Source organism: Cloeon dipterum, chromosome 3, assembly GCF_949628265.1.
Source record: "Cloeon dipterum chromosome 3, ieCloDipt1.1, whole genome shotgun sequence".
NCBI classification, from domain to species: Eukaryota; Metazoa; Arthropoda; class Insecta; order Ephemeroptera; family Baetidae; genus Cloeon; species Cloeon dipterum.
Window position 1 is genome coordinate 27858775 of NC_088788.1, and position 21157 is coordinate 27879931.

Consider the following 21157-nt stretch of genomic DNA (forward strand, 5'->3'; position numbering starts at 1 on the left):
TATTTGTCCCCGAAAACAACAAGAAAGTGCGCCAAGCAAATCAGTGCATGTATTACAACAAGAAAACAGATTTCAAAAGCTCAAAGTATTTATCTATCGCGTGGAAGTGGATTTGATGCGATTAAACACCGCGGATTTTCTTTTCCCAGTGATAAGACATAAGGCATGCCAACTTTTTATTGCATTAGTACCCTAACAATTATTTTGATTGACAGGGTAATCTGCCGGTAGTAAGCTCAATCAACTTTAGTAATGTAATATCACGCATTGCCAGCATGTATTATCTAAGATTCAGCTGTTCACGTGACAGTGGAAATCGTGGTAGATTGACGCCCGTATGTTTACTGATCAGTGATCACGATCACGCAGGATTATATAAGGATTAGTAGTTGTCTTTCAGAATTTCACTTTTAGTCAGCAGTTTGAATTGCACGTGAAATAAGACATCATTAAAAATCACATCTAAAGTTATGATTGAGACTTGATAAACGAAAGGAAAAAATTATTAAAGACAGTATCCTTGTGTTAACGAACATAGTAAGGCGTGAGTTACATTAATGATCATTACCTATTTTGAAATTTAATTATTATACTTGTTTATTTTCATCTAAGTCAAAAATACATAAAACATAATTACATTATATATTTGGCTGTTGTAATGGTCTGTTAAATCGATTTTCCGCTAGCATTGTTGCCTTTTACTCATCGATAATTTTTGACTTTGACATGATGTACTATATGTGTACTGTATTTGTATTATGATATGATGAGAATAAACAAGAATAATAATAACAGTTTTAATCCGATCGGACACAAATCAAATACCAGAACGGAAATAGTTTTGCAATAATAAGTGATAAATTCTTTTGCTAACTGACTGTTGGACTCACCCCTTTGAATCGGGTTCTGCTCTATTAAACGACTCACGTCAGTACCGTGTGGCTGACGGGCGAAAAATGAATTCTTATTTTAAAATCATCTTCCTGCTATTAAACAATAATGCAAAATTACAATATTTAGAACCGCCGACAGTTGTTGGCTGCTAACAAAAAGCAGGACCGCGCTGTTGTACCGCTACATACATAATAAATTTAATATTTGGCTTGGAACAAGAATTTCTTTAGCATTTTTCCCTTCCAAACAAATCAGTTTTAAGACTGGCAAAGAAATCGGAAGCTGTCGAAGCGTGCAAGTTTACGTTTCCTCGGCGAGACAGTTTGAAAACACGGCGCCCCCGCTCTCGCGCTATAGTTAGCGTCGGGCTCGTTTCTTCCAAATTTGGGTCTCGCACAGACTCGACTTGTGCAAGAATGCGTCGGCATTGGCGGCGGCGGTGGTGCAGCAATCACAGTCACCACACGACAGGGTTGTTTGGGGGCTAAAAATAGGTCCGGTGCAGCGAGGGATGCATCCCTGAAAAGGAGTGCGCGGAGGGGAAGACGGCGCTCGTCGGGGATGCCCTTGTTTGGCGGGCGCCTGGGTATTTCGGGAGAGGAGGAGGAGCGGAGGATATAGATAGTGGTTCGCCACACGTCGGAGTCCACTCGATACTTGGTTACCGAGCACGCCGGAGCATCCCAAGCAGGGTACGCGTGTGCTTCTCAGGATATAGTGCTTTTGGTTTTTGAGTGAGAACGAGAGCGAGCCTTCAAAGTGATTTTCCGCGAGTGCTTTTTGGATTTTATAGTGCGCCGGCAGTTGATTTCGCAGCTGCATTTTCGTAACTTTTTACATTTTTTTCCAAACTTGAACACAGTCTAAATTTCCAATTTTATTTTTATTCTGATTTTTTAATTTTCTAATTTACTTTTAACTTAATTCGGTTCTTATTTTTGATCATTTTTAAAACAGTTTAGCGCCGATCAGGCCAACAAACTGAATTTTTGTACGGATTCAGCTGCAAACTCAACTTGGGGGATGCTACGAGTGCATAATTTATCGCTGGCTGGCGTGCCATTCACGCGGCTCTTTTTCGCGCCGTGGTGGCCTCGGAGGAATCGGGGCCGCTAGCGGTGCGGTGCGGGCCTCATGACCATATTTGGTGATGAGCCTCGGTCGGGGGGTAGGACAGGAATAGAACGCGAGGGGAGGCGCGGATGGCGGACGGCCTCACTCAGTCTCAGCTCCGCTTGGGCCTCCGCCGCACTTTCGCTCCGACCGGTCTGATTTCTCTTTTCACTTTCCAAGGCTCGCTTATCTTTTTCCTCATTTTCCACAATTATCTAGTCTCGATAATATTTTTTCGGATTGACAAACAAGTTTTTGTTATCACGACTTTCCTTAATTTTATTTTGATTTTTAAACTTGAGAAATTTTAATAGTTTAAATTTAGATGAAAAACCTCAACATTTAACTAATTTTCATTCATTTTTTACCCTCAGGTTGAAAAGAACAGACCTCCACCATGTGTGACGACGATGTTGCTGCTTTGGTCGTTGACAACGGCTCCGGCATGTGCAAGGCCGGTTTCGCCGGAGATGACGCTCCCCGCGCCGTCTTCCCATCCATCGTGGGCCGCCCCCGTCACCAGGTATAATCATTTTACAATTAAATTTAACTTTACAATATTAGTTTTTGAGAAAAATAAATAAAATCATCTCTCTATTGCAAGCTACCAAGTAATAAAACTGAAGTTAAAATTAACTCGTCACTCGAAATAATGCATTATGTTTTGTTCTAAAGAGAATAAACTATTTAAAGATATTTAATGGAGCAAAATTTCTAAATTTAAAAGCCTATTTTTTGGGTGGCTTCTTCGATAGAATGTAAAAACCAAGATGATAATGAAATCTGCGCTCTTTTCGCCGTTAAACTAATATGAAAATTTCTCTCTTGCACAGGGTGTGATGGTCGGTATGGGTCAGAAGGACTCCTATGTCGGTGATGAGGCTCAGTCCAAGCGTGGTATCCTCACCCTGAAGTACCCCATTGAGCACGGCATCATCACCAACTGGGATGATATGGAGAAGATCTGGCATCACACCTTCTACAACGAGCTCCGCGTTGCCCCCGAGGAGCACCCCATCCTGCTCACTGAGGCTCCCCTCAACCCCAAGGCTAACCGCGAAAAGATGACCCAGATCATGTTTGAGACCTTCAACACCCCCGCCATGTACGTCGCCATCCAGGCTGTGCTCTCCCTGTACGCCTCTGGCCGTACCACCGGTATCGTGCTTGACTCTGGCGATGGTGTCTCCCACACCGTCCCCATCTATGAAGGTTATGCCCTTCCTCACGCCATCCTCCGTCTCGACCTGGCTGGCCGTGATCTTACTGACTACCTGATGAAGATCCTCACCGAGCGTGGCTACTCTTTCACCACCACCGGTAAGCATTCGCCTTTACGACCTTGCTGCTCGCCGACCCGCGGGTCGGTGGGCAGGTACGGTCGTGTTTGCAGACACGTGTATACTTATCTGAAAATCTCTGCCCGCAGCCGAGCGTGAAATCGTGCGTGACATCAAGGAGAAGCTGTGCTATGTCGCCCTGGACTTCGAGCAGGAAATGGCCACCGCCGCCGCTTCCACCTCCCTCGAGAAGTCCTACGAGCTTCCCGACGGTCAGGTCATCACCATCGGCAACGAGCGTTTCCGCTGCCCTGAGGCTCTCTTCCAGCCCTCTTTCCTGGGCATGGAGTCCTGCGGCATCCACGAGACCGTCTACAACTCCATCATGAAGTGCGACGTCGACATCCGCAAGGACCTGTACGCCAACACCGTCCTGTCCGGTGGCACCACCATGTACCCCGGTATCGCTGACAGAATGCAGAAGGAGATCACCGCCCTCGCTCCCAGCACCATCAAGATCAAGATCATCGCTCCCCCTGAGAGAAAGTACTCCGTCTGGATCGGTGGTTCCATCCTGGCTTCCCTGTCCACCTTCCAGCAGATGTGGATCTCCAAGCAGGAGTACGACGAGTCCGGCCCTGGAATCGTCCACCGCAAGTGCTTCTAAGCGCGTCAGCAGCAGCAGCCGCCGCCGCCCGTATCTTTATTATTGTCCACCAACAACGGCCAAACCGTCCGCCTGCCCCTGCTGGACTAATGTCGCCGTGCAGCATTATTATTATTATTATTTATTTATTTTTCATTTCGCCGCGCATACTCAAGCAGCCATTCTTGTTATCAAATGCTCATATTGAGAGAAATGTATCTGGACACAATAAAGGGCCTTGATTTATATTTGTTTTATAAATGAGCTATAATATATCATCTCATTCCCGCCGACGCCACCGCATATCACCTTAATTGACCAGGCGCGTGGACACGCACGTGACCGGCCTATTTTTGGCACCGACCGTATCGCATTTTCCCGCCAAAAGGCTACACTGCTTTCTATGGTCGCTCTCGTTTTCAAGTAAAATTATCTCATCGCCGCGCGCGCATTGCATAAGCTCCGGCCCAGGCAGAGTGCCAAAAAATCGCGCGACCGCGAGGATGGAAATAGCAAGCGAATCCGCGGCCAGTGGCCAGAATTGGCTGTTACCCGTTACCAGTGTTTTGTGACAAGAAGCATTATGATCGCTGTTCGCACACATCTCTTCGCGCCAGGGAGAAGCCGTGACAGAGCTGGCAGTGCGCATGCCGGCCACTTTCCGTCACTACCATTGAGCCACAATCGTTTCGTTCAACTTTGTATAACACACGCGCGTAACTAACACCCAGAATATTTAGGTTAACGAAAATCTAACTGTAAATAAACATGGGTTGTACTAATTATTGTTCACACAAAATAAAGAAGACTAAAAAAACATTTTTTACTAGTTTTAAATATTTTAGCAACAAGTAACAGTTCTTAAGCTATACCCTATGGCAATAAATGATTAACTATTGTTACATAATTAATGGAAAAACCAGCCCTAACACCGATTGCAATCAGCACCAAGCATTTATACTTTTAGAAAAATTTTTTAACGTAGTTCGCGATTACTCGAGACAAGAGATAGTTGAGACTGAAAAGAAGGCTCTTACATAATATTGCCAAGAAATCCACTCGTAGTGATTGCTATACTGATTTGGCGATTTCGGAAGTCTTTACGAGCAAAAATGTTTTAGAGGTAAGATATTCAATAAATCGGGTTTGATTCAAATGAATTCTGTAAAATCGAATACTGATATTCTGACTGGTACACGTTACAAGTAAGTACAACTGAATACACACTTTCCGCAGGTGCCAAAGTCTACGCCAAAAGTTTATATAATGTTCTTAACGACTTTTACATTTTTAATGAAAATATCTATATGGGGAAATGTTAGAATGATTTTTAAAAACACATAAGCACAAAAATCCTCCTTACCAGCAAATCACTATTTTGCAATAATATATATACATTAATTAATAATTGCGAAACCCTTATGATGGTACTCAAAATGAAACCTTCACAATACCACTAGTTTTTAATAAAACATGATAGTCTCAAACACTTTATTTTTAATGCACTTTAAACATATAAATATAAAAAATTTAGGAATGAAACGCTTTTTAATGGATAAAAAGGTTCAGCTTTTAAAATTGAGAAACAACGCTTTTTTGGAACTTTTCCATAAAGCTTCCCGTCGATTTAAGTGAGTTTATCGAGAGTGCAGCGTACTGAATCATCAATAATGCAATCCAAATTGTTGGTTACGAAAAGCGAGTGCACGTGGCGAGCAGGTGTTAGGAGAGTGACGTCGCAAACGGTCTTTGTACTCTGCAGTGCATTTACTCGGCAAGAACGCGTTTACGTTTACACATATGTAGAGTGCAAAATCTGGCTTGGCGCGATGACACCTGATGCTCGGAAAAAGACAACCGCTTCTTCGCTTTCGACCAGCGGACGAGAGCAAACAGGAGCCAACATCGTGGCGGGCAGCTATTTTGTTAAGACCTCCCGTCAACACCTTTGTCAGCAGCTTTTTGTTTTTCACTTTGTGACCACTACGACGGAAAGTTTCCGTTAATTGCTCAATGCCCTGTATAAGAAGTCTCACGCTTATGCTCGCAGACGCATGTACCTGGCTATTTTGTTCCGTCGCAGTTTTCGCCAGTTTCCTCGCAAACCGGTTGAGACGATATTGCGAAAATTTCGTGCAGAATTGAATTAAAAATGTCAGTTTAGACCGGAAAAATTGCGTTTTATTTGTTGCGTTTGCATTTGAATAAAAATACGATTTAATGTGAACTCACACTCTTTCCTACTTCCCAGTTATGCAAACATCGATTCTTCATGTATTTGCAATTATGGCATTTTTTTTATCTAGCTTACGTCGGATATTTTTCACTTTCTGGCGGAAATTACAGAGAGAAGTCTTGCAAAAGCCAGCAGAAATGTGCAAAAGTCATTGTTTTGCTGCTTGTGTGTGCAAGCGCAAGCGATAAAAAAATTCAATTGCCTACCAGTTGAGGATGCATGACCGATTAATTAAGATGAGCGAATTTTCCGGGACAGAATATTGAGCTCGCGGTCGCGGATCAATATTCAAAGCACGTTTGACCGATCTCGCACAAAGTTGTAAAGTTCAATGCCTTGGGCGAGGGCGGCCAAATGTGGGGCAGCTGATGGCGAAGCCATAAGAGCAGGTCCCAGCCTCAGGGGGTCGTCTGCGAGGCCACTGCGCAGAGGCCTTGGCCGCTAATCAGCAGGCCGTTTGTCTCAATCCCGGTGACCCGCGCTATCACTGCGGATTCCGCGAAAGTGTTCAGGAATCTTCGTGCACCCTGTATACAGGAGAAATGCGGAAAACGAAACGATTGATTTAGTCGGTACATTTAGCCACCTCCGTCATTAATTGTAAGTGCAGCTTGCTATTCCGAAGAAAAAAACAAGAGGCATAAGATACGCAGCACACAGTGATAAGGGAGGTGGGAGAGACGATTTTACTTGACACCACGCTTGGGAGGAGCAAATGATATAAAAGCCATCGGCTAGTCGCTGGACCTCTCCAGTCTCAATCAACGCTGTATTTTGCACTTGCCACTGGATTAAAAAGCTTTCAGGTAAGCGGCGTAATAGTTTATTTTTCACATGTTTTTATTTATTACGACCTGCACATTTTTCCAAAAAAATATACAAAATATTTTTTTTTCAAGGTGTGTCTCTTGACTACTTAGTTGATAACATGGAATTCTCATATCTACCGAATTATTAGTTTAGGTTTCCACCAGTTATTTTTGTTTCGAAATTCATGGACTTTATCGCATGGCTAAGGGAATCTCGTGAAAATGTCCGTAAAGCAAAAGTGGCGAGTCCAGCAAGGTAGTCAACGAATTTATTATTACTGTTTTATCATTCTCACCTTTATCAAAAATATTTAAAAAAAAAAAACAATCATTGAAACCACCACATTGTAAAAAAGCGTTCGTAGGTGGTGGCACAGATTTTGTTCATTATGTATTTGTGTATCAAAAGTGTTATGAAATGATTGTCTCTTGCGCTCATTAAGTTGACTATATATTGTTTTCTTTTCAATGTGCCGTTTTTACGAACACAGATTTATTTACATAACATACTTTTATTTAAATAAAAAACTCCTTCTTCCAACTAGTATCACTGCGTAGTATAACATTTCAGTCGCACTTAACCTACATCATTAGAAACAAATCACTATTAATTTGATAACATTGAAACTTGGCGCGTGACGTATATTTTGATGTGTTGAGATGGTCCATTTGCCGGCTTGTTGGTCGTTTGACCTCACGTGGACGCTAATTCTTGACCGTTCAAATCACAAAGTTCACAAAATACGTTCTCCGAGGTCAAGTCAGAGCGCAAAAAGCATTTACGTTGGCCTATTAATGATTCCACGATTATTAGATTATTTTTATTTTAACGCCATAGAGTCACATTATACAACATCAAGCTAACCGAGTTCTAAATGAAAATGCAAGTAAAATGCCACACGTGGTTTCAGCATTTCGAAGAGGCGCAAAATTTGAAGGTCGATAACCTATTAGAGCCAGGTTTCAAAGCTCATTGTCAGTAGAGGTGTGCGCGTTCGAATGTCCGATCAATCTTATTTACCGAAAGATTATGCTCGCTTTCCAGAACAACACAGATAATGAAACTATGAAAAATATATAAAAAGTTGAAAGGTACATTCTTATCAGGAAGAAAATACACACAAATAACAATCAGAATCCCCCTGAAGCGCACACTGTCCAGAAGGTTTGGCGTGTATTTTTACGGTCACAATCAGAGCGTGGGCTATAATTGCGCTCGTCATTATCACCCAGAGATAAACACGGAGCAAACGAGGCCAGAGGCAGCAGTAGCAGCGCAGATTGCGAATCTTGGTGCTTGTCAACAACTTTTGCAACTGTCAGTGTGCACCGTGTGCGCGGCACGTTAAACGAGTTTAGTATTTTTATTGTGTTGTTGCCGTGACGCGGCCAAAATCGAATGAAACCCCAGAACTAACATGAAATAACGTGAAATTTTTTTCATTATTTGCGGAGGCCATTTTTAGAACTGCAGCAAATCTTAATATATTCCCAATAAATTTTATTGCATTCTGATAGAGCAATCAATTTCGCCAAGCTACTTTTGGACCTCGGTTATCAGTTCGTTGAAGATCGCGTCTGGACAACAACATCCATCTATTAATAATGGGCGCGAGTAGAGCCCACCGGGTCAGCGGGATCGTGTGTGGCGCAACCCCACGTGTTTTTCACGTGATTCCCTCACCCACGACTTCTTTCCGTTGATATACCGTTTACATAATTTGCGCGCGCCCCGCGAGTGAAGCGCTCATTGTTATCGCCGCGCTGCTTGCGTGTAATTTCTCAAAGAAATGACTCACTTTCCGTGTGTAATTCCGTTTCATTAAGAGATCATGCCTCGGCCGCGTGTCGGCAACATGTTCCACGTTATCAGGGATACAAAAGTAATGCATCAACTGTCCCCATATATTAATTTATTAATAGCCACGGTCTTATCAATTGAGCGAGGAATTTCTTGGCTGCATTAGTTAAAATATGTTTTAAAGAACGATTCCTTCTCTGTCGAACGGATTAAGTAAAAATGAATGTGCATTTATTACGTCTGGTTGCTAATTGCAACGGAGTTTCTTTCATTGACTAACTCTTTTTTCCTATGAATAACAAACCTTCTTGTTATCTACTTGGATAATTAATGACAGTTATCTTACATAAGTATGTCATTTCGCACTGTTTTTCATGCCATTAGCGCCTTTTTGTAATTACTGTAATGTTTCTTCTGTTTATTTTGGCATTGTAGTAAAAAACACATTTTACAAAAGCGGAATAAAAATCTTGCTTATGTAATGGTTGCAAAAAAGAACTAACCGCCAAAGCAAGACATATGATCATTTCTTCCCAAAACCAAACTGTTAACAAACAAACTATTGTCGCATCTAGATAAGCCGTATATCTAAACAGAAGGGACGCTAGTTTAATCACGTAGTCCAACTGCGCCGCACCAACAAACATCATAAAATATAACCATCCGAGAAAAACACAAACATTTGCAAAATTCCATCGTGATAAGAATGTAAAACTAATATGTAACACCTACTGTCGTTGCATTTTTACAGAATTACGCCCCAAATAAAGCGAGAGATGGTGCCTGGCCGAGTATCCCAGGCACCACTGGTGGTCGTCTCCAACAGACTGCCCTTCATCCTGGCCCGCGGGCTCGACGGTCGGCTCGAACGCAGGCAGAGGTGAGAATTAATTCTGACCAATATTGCCAACATGGAAAGCTGTTGTTCTTCAAAGTAAATAATTTGCAATTTCTCTGCCGACACGCAATTACCCCACTTAACTTGGAAAAAAACAAGTGTCAGTGAGTAACTAGCTACCAAGTGCTTTGCTCGTTTGCTCTCACTTTTAGTGATAACATTGTCCGAGATAGCATCAGGTGATCCAATTCGAGTGTCAAGTGTTTGTTTGCACACTGGGTAATAATTAGAGCCGTGCTTGTTTGTCAGGCTAATTTACTTTTAGTTGATTTGGCCCTGGAAACTTACACTCGGCTATTTGTCCTGCATAAATGTTGATCATACCATCCCGCAGAGTTAATTAATTTGGGTGGATTTTAGCGAGACATTTAAAAAAGTTAGATTTTCAAAGTCAATACTTTATTTAGCGCCGGAGGTCTGGTGACCGCCGTTGCCCCTGTTGTGATCGAGTGCAAAGGAACCTGGGTCGGATGGCCAGGGACGTACGAAATGCGCCCTGGAGAGGCAATACCTGAATCGGACGCAAGTGATCAGGCACCAACCGCAGGCCTCAAGTCTAGTCAGGTTTGGCTTTTATTCGTTTTCGCGAACTTTCAATTAATTTGCAAATTAAGGTCGTTGCTGTCAACGTGGCCAAGGACAAGTTTGACGCATACTATAACGGATGCTGCAATGGAACCTTTTGGCCTTTATTCCACTCCATGCCTGATAGGGCCGTGTTCAAAGCCGACACATGGAATGTAAGTTGCTGTGTCATTTTAGCACATAAGAGTGGGGCTTAGTCGGCAACAGAATAAAATTCACACACGCTACATTATTTTTCACATTGGTCTGTCAAAATTGTTTACTTTGTTTTCTCTTGATAACGCGATTATGGCTGTCAAATTTGCAACCCTTCTCAGACGTGATTATATTCTCTATAGCAATGACCTCGGCCTTCGAGAGAACGAATCGCGAAAGCAAGGACACGAAAACACAATTTTCTTTTGGGAAAAGTTCAGATTTGATAAAATATACACTATCTATATCGCAAATGAAATTAAATAAGATATGATAAAAGTGGCACGGGACGTGGCCGATTATTTCCAATCTCTACGGCGATCAACACGCCTAATTTCTGGGAAAATCAAAGTCGAGTTAAACGCACATTAAATAAAAAATAGCCACTTATACCGTTTGATGTTTACTCTGACGTAAATGACGAATCTGCTGCGATTCCAGGCATACTGTGAGGTCAACGAAGAGTTCGCCCAAAACACCCTGGCTGCCCTGCGTGCGACCGTGGCTAAACTGGACGCGGAGGGCCGTGTGAACGTGGCCCCCATCGTTTGGGTGCACGATTACCAACTCCTGGTGGCCGCGGCGTCGATCAGGAAGGCGGCCGAAGAGGAAGGCCTCCGCTTCAGGCTCGGATTTTTCTTACACATTCCTTTTCCCTCGTGGGACATCATGCGACTCTTTCCTTGGGACGACCAGATTCTGCAAGGGATGTTAGGTACGTGTGTTTGCTACTACATAAAATCACAAATATCCACTGAAGTTTTACTTCTTTTGCACAGCTTGTGACGTGGTTGGCTTTCACATTGAGGACTACTGCCTGAACTTCATTGATTGCTGTTGCCGTCGACTTGGCTGCAGAGTCGACCGGAACCAAATGATGGTCGAGTTGGCCGGACGCACTGTCCACGTAAAAGCCCTGCCCATCGGCATTCCTTTCGAACGATTTGTTGAACTTGCCGAAAATGCTCCAAAGGTGAGGCGTCCAACTTCTTTCTCTTGAAAAGATGCAAACAAACAGATCCCAAATTTAGCAGAAGGCATAGACACTATGGAGATTTGAAGGGTGGTGGCAGAGATTCGATTTCTCTGCCACCAAACGGCTGCAGCCAAGTAAATACAGATTGTTTTTTTTTAAAAAAATAGTAATTGTATTGTTAGATTGACTAAATTTATTTCACACTCCGCACTCTCTGCGTGCACACATTCATGAAATATCTGCGTGAATACTTGGGATATATAACAGTAATCAACACGAGATTTTTAAGGAACAAAAAAGAGACGCATTATTACGAAGAAATACCACTTGAAGTAGTACATTTACTTTTTTTCATAGCGTTGTTCTTTGAGTCTGAGATCATAATTGAATCGCCACTCAACACATTTTATCTCTTGCCAAGACCATTCAGTTTACAATGATTATTATGATCTGGCCTATTTCTTCGAACTCAAGTGGCTAAAATCATGTCTAAATTAACGAGATTAAACTGCAAAAGCAATTATCACGGCATGTTTCTAACACTATGGCGTTGCAAAATAATAAATCTTTTTCAAGCAAAGGTCTTCCTTTGTGATAGCTTCAAGTGGATGAGCTACAAGTATCCTTGAACTCAAACGTGCAAATAGTGTGTCGTAAACTGTGTAGTATTATCTAATCATTTGATCTCTTGTTGTGCATTCTGTTTTTGCCAGTGGGATAAGAGAATGCAAATATTACAAAGGCAACTTAAAAAACAAAAATAGGCATTGACTGCGTAATTGAGGAAATCCTATTTATAGATCGAAGAGTGGTTAATTTTTTAGATTTCAAAATTTTCATGCTGTGCTCCAGGTGCTGAAGACGACAGAGGAGAAAACTATTCTCGGCGTGGACCGCCTTGACTACACCAAAGGCCTTGTCAACCGCATCCTCGCTTTCGAGCTGCTTCTAGAGAAGCACCCCGAGCACATCGAAAAAGTGACACTGCTGCAAATTTCCGTTCCGTCGCGCACAGACGTCCGCGAGTACCGCCAGCTGAAGGAGGAAATGGACCAACTGATCGGGCGTGTCAACGGCCGATTCTCGCATGCCAACTGGTCTCCCATCCGCTATATCTACGGCTGCGTGTCGCAGAACCAGCTCGCCGCGTTCTACCGCGACTCTGCAGTGGCACTAGTGACGCCGTTACGCGATGGAATGAATCTCGTAGCAAAGGAATACGTCGCGTGTCAGATCAGGGAGCCGGGCGTGCTCATTCTTTCACCATTCGCGGGGGCAGGGGGCTCCATGCACGAGGCCCTGGTCGTCAACCCTTACGAGCTGGACCAGGTGGCCGAAACCATCCACAGGGCTCTGAGCATGCCGCTGGACGAACGCGAGCTCAGGATGACGCAGCTGCGCAGACGCGAAAGAAAGAACGACGTGTCGCGCTGGCTCGAATCCTTCCTGGACGCCATGGACGGTGTGAACGACGAGACATCGCTCGTCGGCAACCTGGCGCGGCTCACTCTGGACGACTTCGGGCAGTATCTGGACCTGGACGCCGCCTGCAAGCTCAGTCTGATCCTCGACTACGACGGTACTTTGGCGCACCTTGCCTCCCACCCTGATCTCGCCATCATGCCAACTGAGACAAGAAGGGTGCTTGAGCGACTGGCCAATCTGTCCGACGTCAACGTGGTGGTCATCTCCGGCAGGTCGCTGGGTAACTTGAGCAGAATGGTCGGCATTGAAGGCATCACATACGCGGGTAGCCACGGTCTGGAGATCTTGCACCCTGACGGAACTAAATTCGTCCATCCAGTGCCACTGGAGTACGAAGAGAAGTTGCGCGAGTTGTTGAGAGCCCTGCAGGATGAGGTGTGCAAAATTCCCGCTTTCACTTAAATCCCCAAAATATAAGGAAATTTCCCCAGTAGTAGACATAAAATATAAATAACGCTTGATAAATTTGTTTCATGGATTCAGATTATTTACAAACGCCTGCAATTATAAAATGTATGCAACCCCCGCAACACGCGTGATCAACTGGTTTCATATGTCATTCTACCTACTATAGAAAAACTAATTAACGATTTAACCTTTGACTCTCAACTCACAGGTTTGTCGTGACGGAGCGTGGGTTGAGAACAAGGGCGTCCTGCTTACGTTTCACTATCGGGAGACGCCGGTCACCGCCAGGGAGGCCATCGTCAAGCGAGCAGGACAGATTTTCAAACAGGCTGGATTCGAGCCTCACGCGGCACACATGGCGATAGAGGCGAAGCCACCAGTGAAATGGGATCAGGGCCGAGCTTCCATCTACATCTTGCGCACCATGTACGGCGTCGACTGGACGGAGAGGGTGCGCGTCATCTACGCGGGTAATGAAGACGCGATGCAAGCCCTGCAGGGTATTGCTTGCACATTCAGGGTAGACTCAAGTCCAGCTGTTCGCACCGCAGCAAACTTTAGGTAATGCCCACCACTAATTGTTGTTTAATTTCATCTAGGTCTCATCACATCAGTAGAATATTCTCAAAAATATAAATCCCCTTTGTTTCCTAAACATTCGAAAAGCAGGCTTTCAAAATAAGCAAAGCCAGTTAAATATTTCATAGATGTCAAGCAGTTAGTCATTCAGTTGGAATTATTCAAGACAGTAAAATCAAATTAATCGAGAACTCTTCAGCCCAGAAGACTACCCCAGCCTGAAATACTTGAATAGTAGCTTCCTTCAATTCGTTTATTATATTGAACAAAATTTGGAAAAGTTGACAGTTCAATCCTATTTATTAAACATAAAAACTGAATGAGCTGAATTTGGATTAATTCACTGAATTGTGATACAGGTTAGCCGATCCAGACGCAGTTCTCATCATGCTCAAGTGGGTGGAGAAGCAAATGAACAAGAGGTCACCGCGACTTGCAAGATCACCGAGGTTAGGGCGGTCGCCCACTCAGTGCATTCATGCGCAAATGAGTTTCGAGGATGAGGAAGAGGAGATCCGCAAGTCTGCGCACGGACTGCGAGCCATTGTACAAACTGCTGTGCGGGAGCCGCTTGTTAACAAGGCTATGTAAGGCCGGCTGTGAGATTAATTGTTGTCCAAACCTTTTTGATTGACCCTTGAGAGTGAACCAGGCGCTGATTTCTACAAAAATTCCAATCAAGTTTTTTCCGGGATATCCAGTTTGATATTTATAACTTTATCCCGGATATCATATTGCGTTAGAATGAACTTAATGTAACGTTGTTTTTGCAAATCATCTCAAATAATGTATAATTAAGAAGGTGATGAAGGTTCACTATCGCACAAGCTTTAGCATGTTTCAATCTCAAGGATAGGAAGGTTCAACTAAGGATTGCAGAGACCACGATACGACAATGGGACATAATATTTGATTCTCTGCCATAAAAATCGCCTTGTCGGCTCCTCACCTCTCTTTTCCTTAGGTTAGACCTAAAAAACGATTATGTGATAGTTCAATAAATTAATATATTGATATTCTTGCAATAAACAATGGTATTTTGATTTCCTACAAAGGCAGGGACTTTTATTTTGTACAATTTTAATATCTCAGTTTTTTTTCTAAATATATTCTCTAATAGAGCAGTTTCTTTAAAAGATCAACATCTCGCAGATTTTCCTTAATACCTTGTCTACACCATTGAAAAAAGAAATGGATTTCTACTTCCACGAAGTGGCCTTGTGCCGACCAGAATTTTATCATAGAACGGTGCATTTAGTTCCCTTTTTCTAAATACGCTAATACAATCGATTAATTTAACAAGTTAGTCAGGAATGCGGCAAGAGTTATCACATGATATTGTCGAGTGCTGGTAAGCTCCTATGCGTCGCTAGTTGAGCAAGCACTAATAGTAGTACGTTGGAGACCGCTCACCACAGCAGTTGCTCTAGTAACTCAGACCACACAAAATCACTTTCGAATTTGAATAGCAGCTTTAAGTTTGCATTTATCAGGGTCTAGGTCAGAGAGCACATGCTGTCATTCACAGCTCCAAAAGCAAAATGTACAACGCTCCGAGTTGTCGAACAACAGCGAATAAATTAAATATTAATCAATTGTGTGCTGCGCGGTGGCCGAGCATGTAGTCGGCCCAGCGCATGGCCGTTCGCTTGAACAGCTCCACCTGGGGCTCTATCGTGGCCAGCATCAGCAGTTGGTTCACGTGGGTGGCGTGATAGTCCCAGCGGGCCACGTTAGGCGCACTGCCCAGCGTCACGTGGCGCAGATCATAAACGGAGGCGCTGCCAGTGTCATAAACGGGTAGCAGGGCGCGCAGGGACTCAATTCCCTCAGAGTAGAGGATGCTGGCATTCTTGGAGTTCCCAATCATGCGCAGGTCGTGCAGACCCAGCAGGGCGTAAATGAATCCATTGAGCACAAGCGACGGCGGCGTCGTGGGGTACTCCTCAAACCACGTGTGGCCCCACAAAGAGGCGCGCACACCGCCCTTGGTCGAGGGTAACCGGAACGGAGCCAGGCCTTTTTCTGCTGCTTCTAAGTACTGCGGATCGCCGGAGCGGTGGTAGGCTCGCGCCAGTAAGGAAGCCGCGTGGCCCTGGGCCATGGCCGAGAGCCAGCCAGGGGCTAGGATACTCATGCCGGCAACCAGGCGGCGCCGGGCTGGAATGGGCCAGCCCCCGTCAGAGGACTGGTGTCGGACAAACCAGCGCGCAGCTGCCCAGAAGAGGGCATCGTGGTCTGAGCCATTGGATAGCGAGAGGTCGTCTAGCCGACCGGAGCCCTCGAGGCCGATGGCCACCACGCGCAGATTTCGCGGCCGCTTCGAGACACGGATCGCTTTTTGTAAGTCCAAGGCCAAGTCACGGCTAAGTCTGTTCCACTGGCCGCAGTGGCCCATGCCGTAAAAGCAGTCGCGGCCGTCGGTCCAAATAGGCCGCGTCTCGCCGCAAACGTAGTGCATACGTCTTGTTGGCTGGTGCTTCTGCTCGATAGCCACCCATAGAGAACTGTTGCTGGCCAAGGTAATGTTCACGTCCAGGTAAGCCATATCAGAGGAGACTGGAGCGTGTACGCGACCGGCAAAAATTAATACTTTGGATGATCCATACTTCTCTCGTTTTGCGAATGACGAGTCAGACACTAACCAAGTCGTCTTGCTGGTGTCTCCCCCGTCTTCGAGGACCTTCCTCGTAACTTTAGGCTGAGTGAGATTTTTGCTGTAGTGGGCCAATCCAAACTGAGCCACTTGAGTAGGGTAGTAATATCCTGAAGAGTCCCATTGGGTAGAAATAGGAACTCCTGCAAGTGATATTTTTTTTAAAATTTTAACTCAGCATATAGAGAAGAAATACAAATTATCTTAACAGATATATGAAATTCAACTGATTTTACAATTGCTACTCTCAACAGCAAAAATATGGCAGGAAAGGCTAACAAAAAATACCATCACACGCTCTAGTACTGTGCCATCTTTTATTATATACAATTGTTAACACTTGTTAGCCTTCCGTGCCTGATTTTTGCTTGCCATTGTTAAATCAGTAGAATTTAATTCACTTGCATTGCATTTTCTTTTGAATTACGTTGGAAATAAGAAGGTTACCTTCGTCTGCAGAGACGCACATGACCCTATCTCGAACCTCCACGTTGTAGTTGTCAAAGAAGAGAAAGACGCCCCTGGGGTCATAGTTAGTCTTGGGCTTGTAAACCTTGGATGTCGAGTGCCACAAGTCGAAGCGCTCGCTTCCCCCGGGCGTCTGCTGGGTGAACTCGCCAAAGATCTCGAAGTACTTGTGCACGAATGAGAAAGGTAGCCACACCTGTTCATCTTGTCGCAAACAGGGCACACTGTATTCGCCGTTTATCCGGCACTCGGTGTCGCGGTACTCCACCTGAGGATGAATAAATAATAAGTGGAAAGGTATTTTCAGATCGATATGCTTGAGTTGACATAAACGAATGGATCGGCTTAGTTTTAATTTCGTTCATGTTACTCGCCAAAATTCTTTCTCAGCATTTTTGGCGCCATTCCCAAGGATTTTTTGCTGCTTGAGTTGCTCGTTTGTAGTTTTGTGAAAAGCTTAACATCTAGCTTAAAACGCCTGACACGTAAAAGACTGTAGTCTGTGGTTGTTGATGCGTATTTAGCTCAGCTCAGAATATCTCTTACAACCAACACCGTAACGAAAGCACTGTCTCATTTTTGAGAAAGCATTACCTGGCACTGAACTTAACTTTGAACCAAATATTATTGAAGAAAAGGATCAAGTTAAATATTCTACTAAAGCTTGTTAAGAATCTTTAAACATTTCATCCAAAATATGGCTTTGTAAACGCTGGAAAGACATTTATACGGCATAATAAATCTACACAGGCTGTTTACTTAGCCGTTGCCAGAAAGATTGTCTCATAATTCATGCGCAACGGCGTCTGGAATGTTTTCCTTGGCATTCATTTACGCTGAGTTTGAAATAAAGGGGGAATCTAAAATGAGCTGGCATTTGAGGTGCCTGGAGAGTGGATACCATGATTGGGCGTGTATTATGTCATAAACAACGAAATATTAAATTATAAAGAACATTTTGCTTAATCGCTTCTTAAAAGATATCACCTAAAAAATTTCAACTCTCAGTTGAACTTTGCTTTGCTCAGTTGAAACTGGTTGTGCAACCTGGTCATTAATCTGAAGAGATGAAAGTCGTCTCTTTCATTTCTGCGCTCTCGACATGAAGCGTTGGTAAAAAATTAAGGTCAGTAGCTCTAGTTGGAGCCGGGTTCAAACTAATAACTGGGAATAATATGGTGTCAGTTTATGGGCACGGCGTGTATAAATGCAATTTCAATAACTTCATACTACCTAAATTGTCTGCTTATCAGAAGCTGTATACGAATGCGAAAAGCGAATTCTTTTACAGTCAATCAAGTTTTATTAAACACAAATCGTGTACATACAACTAACGTTATCTATGATATCACTTGTTTAAATAAATATAATAAGCAGACTTAGCTGCTTGTGTTAGTTTGGGTATTATCACAGCTTAGAAAGTGGTAGAACTTCATATTTTTTCCACACAGTTTGCAAACACACGTTGGCTTTGCCACGCAATGATACTCTTTGGTTTGGCATTGTACAAAATGAAAACCGTGACAGGTATGTCTCGTGATTGCGAATTCTCTTTGCGCAAGATTTTTCATTTTTCAAATAAACTTAGCTTAATCTCAGGGATTTCAACAACTTTTTTACTCAATGCAGCATAGTATATGTACTTAAAATATTTAAGTAGATATAGGTTTTAAATCAGCAAGTTTAGGTTCGGTTTTGGCGACGATGTTTTGCATCCAATCACATATATTTTTTACTACCAATGATTTAGCGAGTACCGGAAAGACGCTGCATTAGTGCGTCCTGTGATCAAGTTTCATCACAACCGAACAAAAGTGACTATCGCCGCCAATACCTAATTATTAAAATTATCATCATTATTGCATCAAGAGGAAATGCCAGAAGATCTCACAACCTCACAAGATGAAAACACAATATGTATTTAAAAATGATTTTTCCAACAAATAAAGTGGAAATTTGAGAAAAGGGGATGAGTTTTTATTAAAATTGATTATCTATCCTACTTTTGAATCCTTAAACAAAATGAGAATATTGTTTTTTGGAATTTTAAAATGGTTTATACTGTAACAAAAAAGGGGGCTGTTATACACGCATTTTGTTGAAATCTTAAATATGAACGGTTGGGGATAAAGCACCAGCAAAAGTTTCAACGGACATAAAAAAATAAAAATTTGCGCAAGTATGTCGTGTTCAAACGCACAAGCGATGATAACAACGCGCGTGGTGGTTTAATAATAATTATGATCCCTGTTGTCCCCTGTAAGCCAGCCGACTGGGGGTCGCCGAGACACTCAATCACGTGTCACATGTGCAGACATGTATTACTAACTCCGCCAGACTTTGCATAGCATCATCATTTTTGTTTCGGGCGCGCATCACTTTCATGAGTGCTTTGATCTCCCATCAAGCGTGCAACGTCTGGATGATCTTCTCCAGAGATATGGGAGGAGGAAAAAAATATGGGCTTTTCTTGGCGTCGAGTTACTCCACACTAAAATTGGCCATATGGTCAGCGCCAACTAATGTCAAAGGCTCGATTCAGATGCACATACAATCTGAATTAGACCATGTGGGCCTCGTTGTATCGCTAAAAATAAACACAAAAAAGGCTGCAGGAAGGAGACGAGCACAATTAACGCATCCATATACTAAAGCCAGTGCATTTGCTGATTCAACATGCACCCTTTTCGCTTTTTGCGCGCTTTTCGCTCACTTATACTCCTCGTTTTTTCTATAAGAATAACAATTTAACCGAGAAGTAAAAGTGGAGGGTGAAGACTGTATGTTTAGAATATCAAATATGGATAATCATCTTGTTACGAGAAAAGGCACGCGCTAACGCGACACGCATGTCACGGGCTCCACTACTTGATACGTAAAAACAAAGTTTTCATTTAGAATCGCAGCTGTGATAAAAAGATTAACTTTTACCATTTTCTCTTCTGTGATAAGAAAAAAATAAATTATCTATGTCGCAAGCTTCTAAGACTGCAGTGCAAAAATAATTATCCAACTACTGATTAAAATCACAATTTGTGTTTGTTAAAGCGAAGTATATAATTATAAAATGTACTAAGTTCATTCTAATACCCGCCTGTGGGCTCGCATTATTAAGGCACTGGGAGATATTGGTGCATTTCGGGGATCTGCTACTTGCTGCCCAAAGTCAGAGATGGCACAAGGTGATTAATTAAGTGACTCTAAATGCTCAATTAGCTCAATGGGCAAGATTTTTGAGCATTTCGAGTAACTTAACTTAACCACCTTTTGTCATCTCTGACATTGGGCAGCCAGTAATAGATTCCCGAACTGCGAGCCAACGGGCTGGTATTATGTGTTAAGGTTAAGCTATCTTAGTCGTAAGAAAGCTTCGTGGATAACCTGTAAATCGTTTTTTTTAAAACTGCCTCTTTCATCTCAATAATAGAAATACGAGATAACACAAACGTTAATCATATTTTTGCTATGTTTTATATAGTTCTTTTACCGATATTCATAATTTATCTAAATTATTTAAACAGGAAGTAATTTATTTGACTGCTTCCAGTTGGTATATTGTATATACATACACTCACAGCAATAATTCAAAATGTCAAGATAAGGATTATCCACCAGGTGCCAACTTTAAAAATTAGGCGTGTTTGCGCAAAAAATATTTTTTTGCGGTTGGTGTACACAAATCTTACTCTTCCGCACGCAGAAGATATGTAATTAAATATTATTCAACTCAGTACTATTTAACCGAACTTTGTGAACGAATGCCGTGTGGGTGTAAATAAAGGTGCAACCATAGCCACTGTACTTAGCGAGGTCACGGAGTATCCTGGGTGTATCTGAGCGTGATTGTATTAATGTCAACAATAAGGTGCTTCCTCACCTGCAGGGGCTGCGGGGCCCTGGCTAGCGGAGTTGGACCGCATTGGGACCAGAAACTGGCCAGCAGCACTAAACACACCACCACCACGGTCAGCAGCAGCTTCAGGGTGGCCCTGGCCATCGGTCACATCCCTGCGGGTGTTGGTCCACTATTCCTCTCGTCTGGATCGATGAGACCACAGTATGTATAAGTGCCCCACAACAGTGAGCGAACTATTTACTCGCTTATAACACCACCTGGCGGCAAGGCTG

General features: G+C 43.1%; 3 protein-coding genes across 8 annotated transcripts; 2 read left to right on the forward strand and 1 right to left on the reverse strand.

The window, feature by feature from the left end:
* Positions 1 to 1433: 1433 nt before the first annotated feature.
* Positions 1434 to 4179, forward strand: LOC135941507 (actin, muscle). Of its 2 annotated transcripts, none has more exons than XM_065487101.1 (4): positions 1434 to 1586; positions 2382 to 2530; positions 2841 to 3327; positions 3437 to 4179. In XM_065487101.1, the coding sequence occupies exons 2-4, from the start codon at positions 2405 to 2407 to the stop codon at positions 3952 to 3954; spliced, it is 1131 nt and encodes a 376-aa protein (XP_065343173.1). In that variant the 5' UTR covers positions 1434 to 1586; positions 2382 to 2404; the 3' UTR covers positions 3955 to 4179. The 2 variants fall into 2 exon arrangements, with proteins under 2 accessions (XP_065343173.1, XP_065343174.1); XM_065487102.1 differs by lacking the exon at positions 1434 to 1586 and adding an exon at positions 2031 to 2160.
* Positions 4060 to 21106, reverse strand: Hsepi (D-glucuronyl C5-epimerase). The gene is made up of 3 exons (XM_065487099.1): positions 20907 to 21106; positions 17009 to 17297; positions 4060 to 16704 (listed from the first exon to the last, which is right to left on the reverse strand). Exons 1-3 carry the CDS (start codon positions 21024 to 21026, stop codon positions 15497 to 15499), a joined length of 1617 nt encoding a protein of 538 aa, XP_065343171.1. The 5' UTR covers positions 21027 to 21106; the 3' UTR covers positions 4060 to 15496.
* On the forward strand, positions 6842 to 14959 carry Tps1 (Trehalose-6-phosphate synthase 1). 5 transcript variants are annotated; one of them, XM_065487090.1, is made up of 10 exons: positions 6876 to 6975; positions 7133 to 7234; positions 9531 to 9659; positions 10085 to 10241; positions 10292 to 10417; positions 10899 to 11172; positions 11237 to 11430; positions 12286 to 13293; positions 13535 to 13887; positions 14265 to 14959. In XM_065487090.1, the coding sequence occupies exons 2-10, from the start codon at positions 7164 to 7166 to the stop codon at positions 14494 to 14496; spliced, it is 2544 nt and encodes an 847-aa protein (XP_065343162.1). In that variant the 5' UTR covers positions 6876 to 6975; positions 7133 to 7163; the 3' UTR covers positions 14497 to 14959. The 5 variants fall into 5 exon arrangements, with proteins under 5 accessions (XP_065343163.1, XP_065343162.1, XP_065343161.1 ...); XM_065487089.1 differs by having other exon boundaries at positions 6879 to 6975; positions 7128 to 7234; XM_065487092.1 differs by having other exon boundaries at positions 6958 to 6975; positions 7187 to 7234.
* Positions 21107 to 21157: the final 51 nt, after the last annotated feature.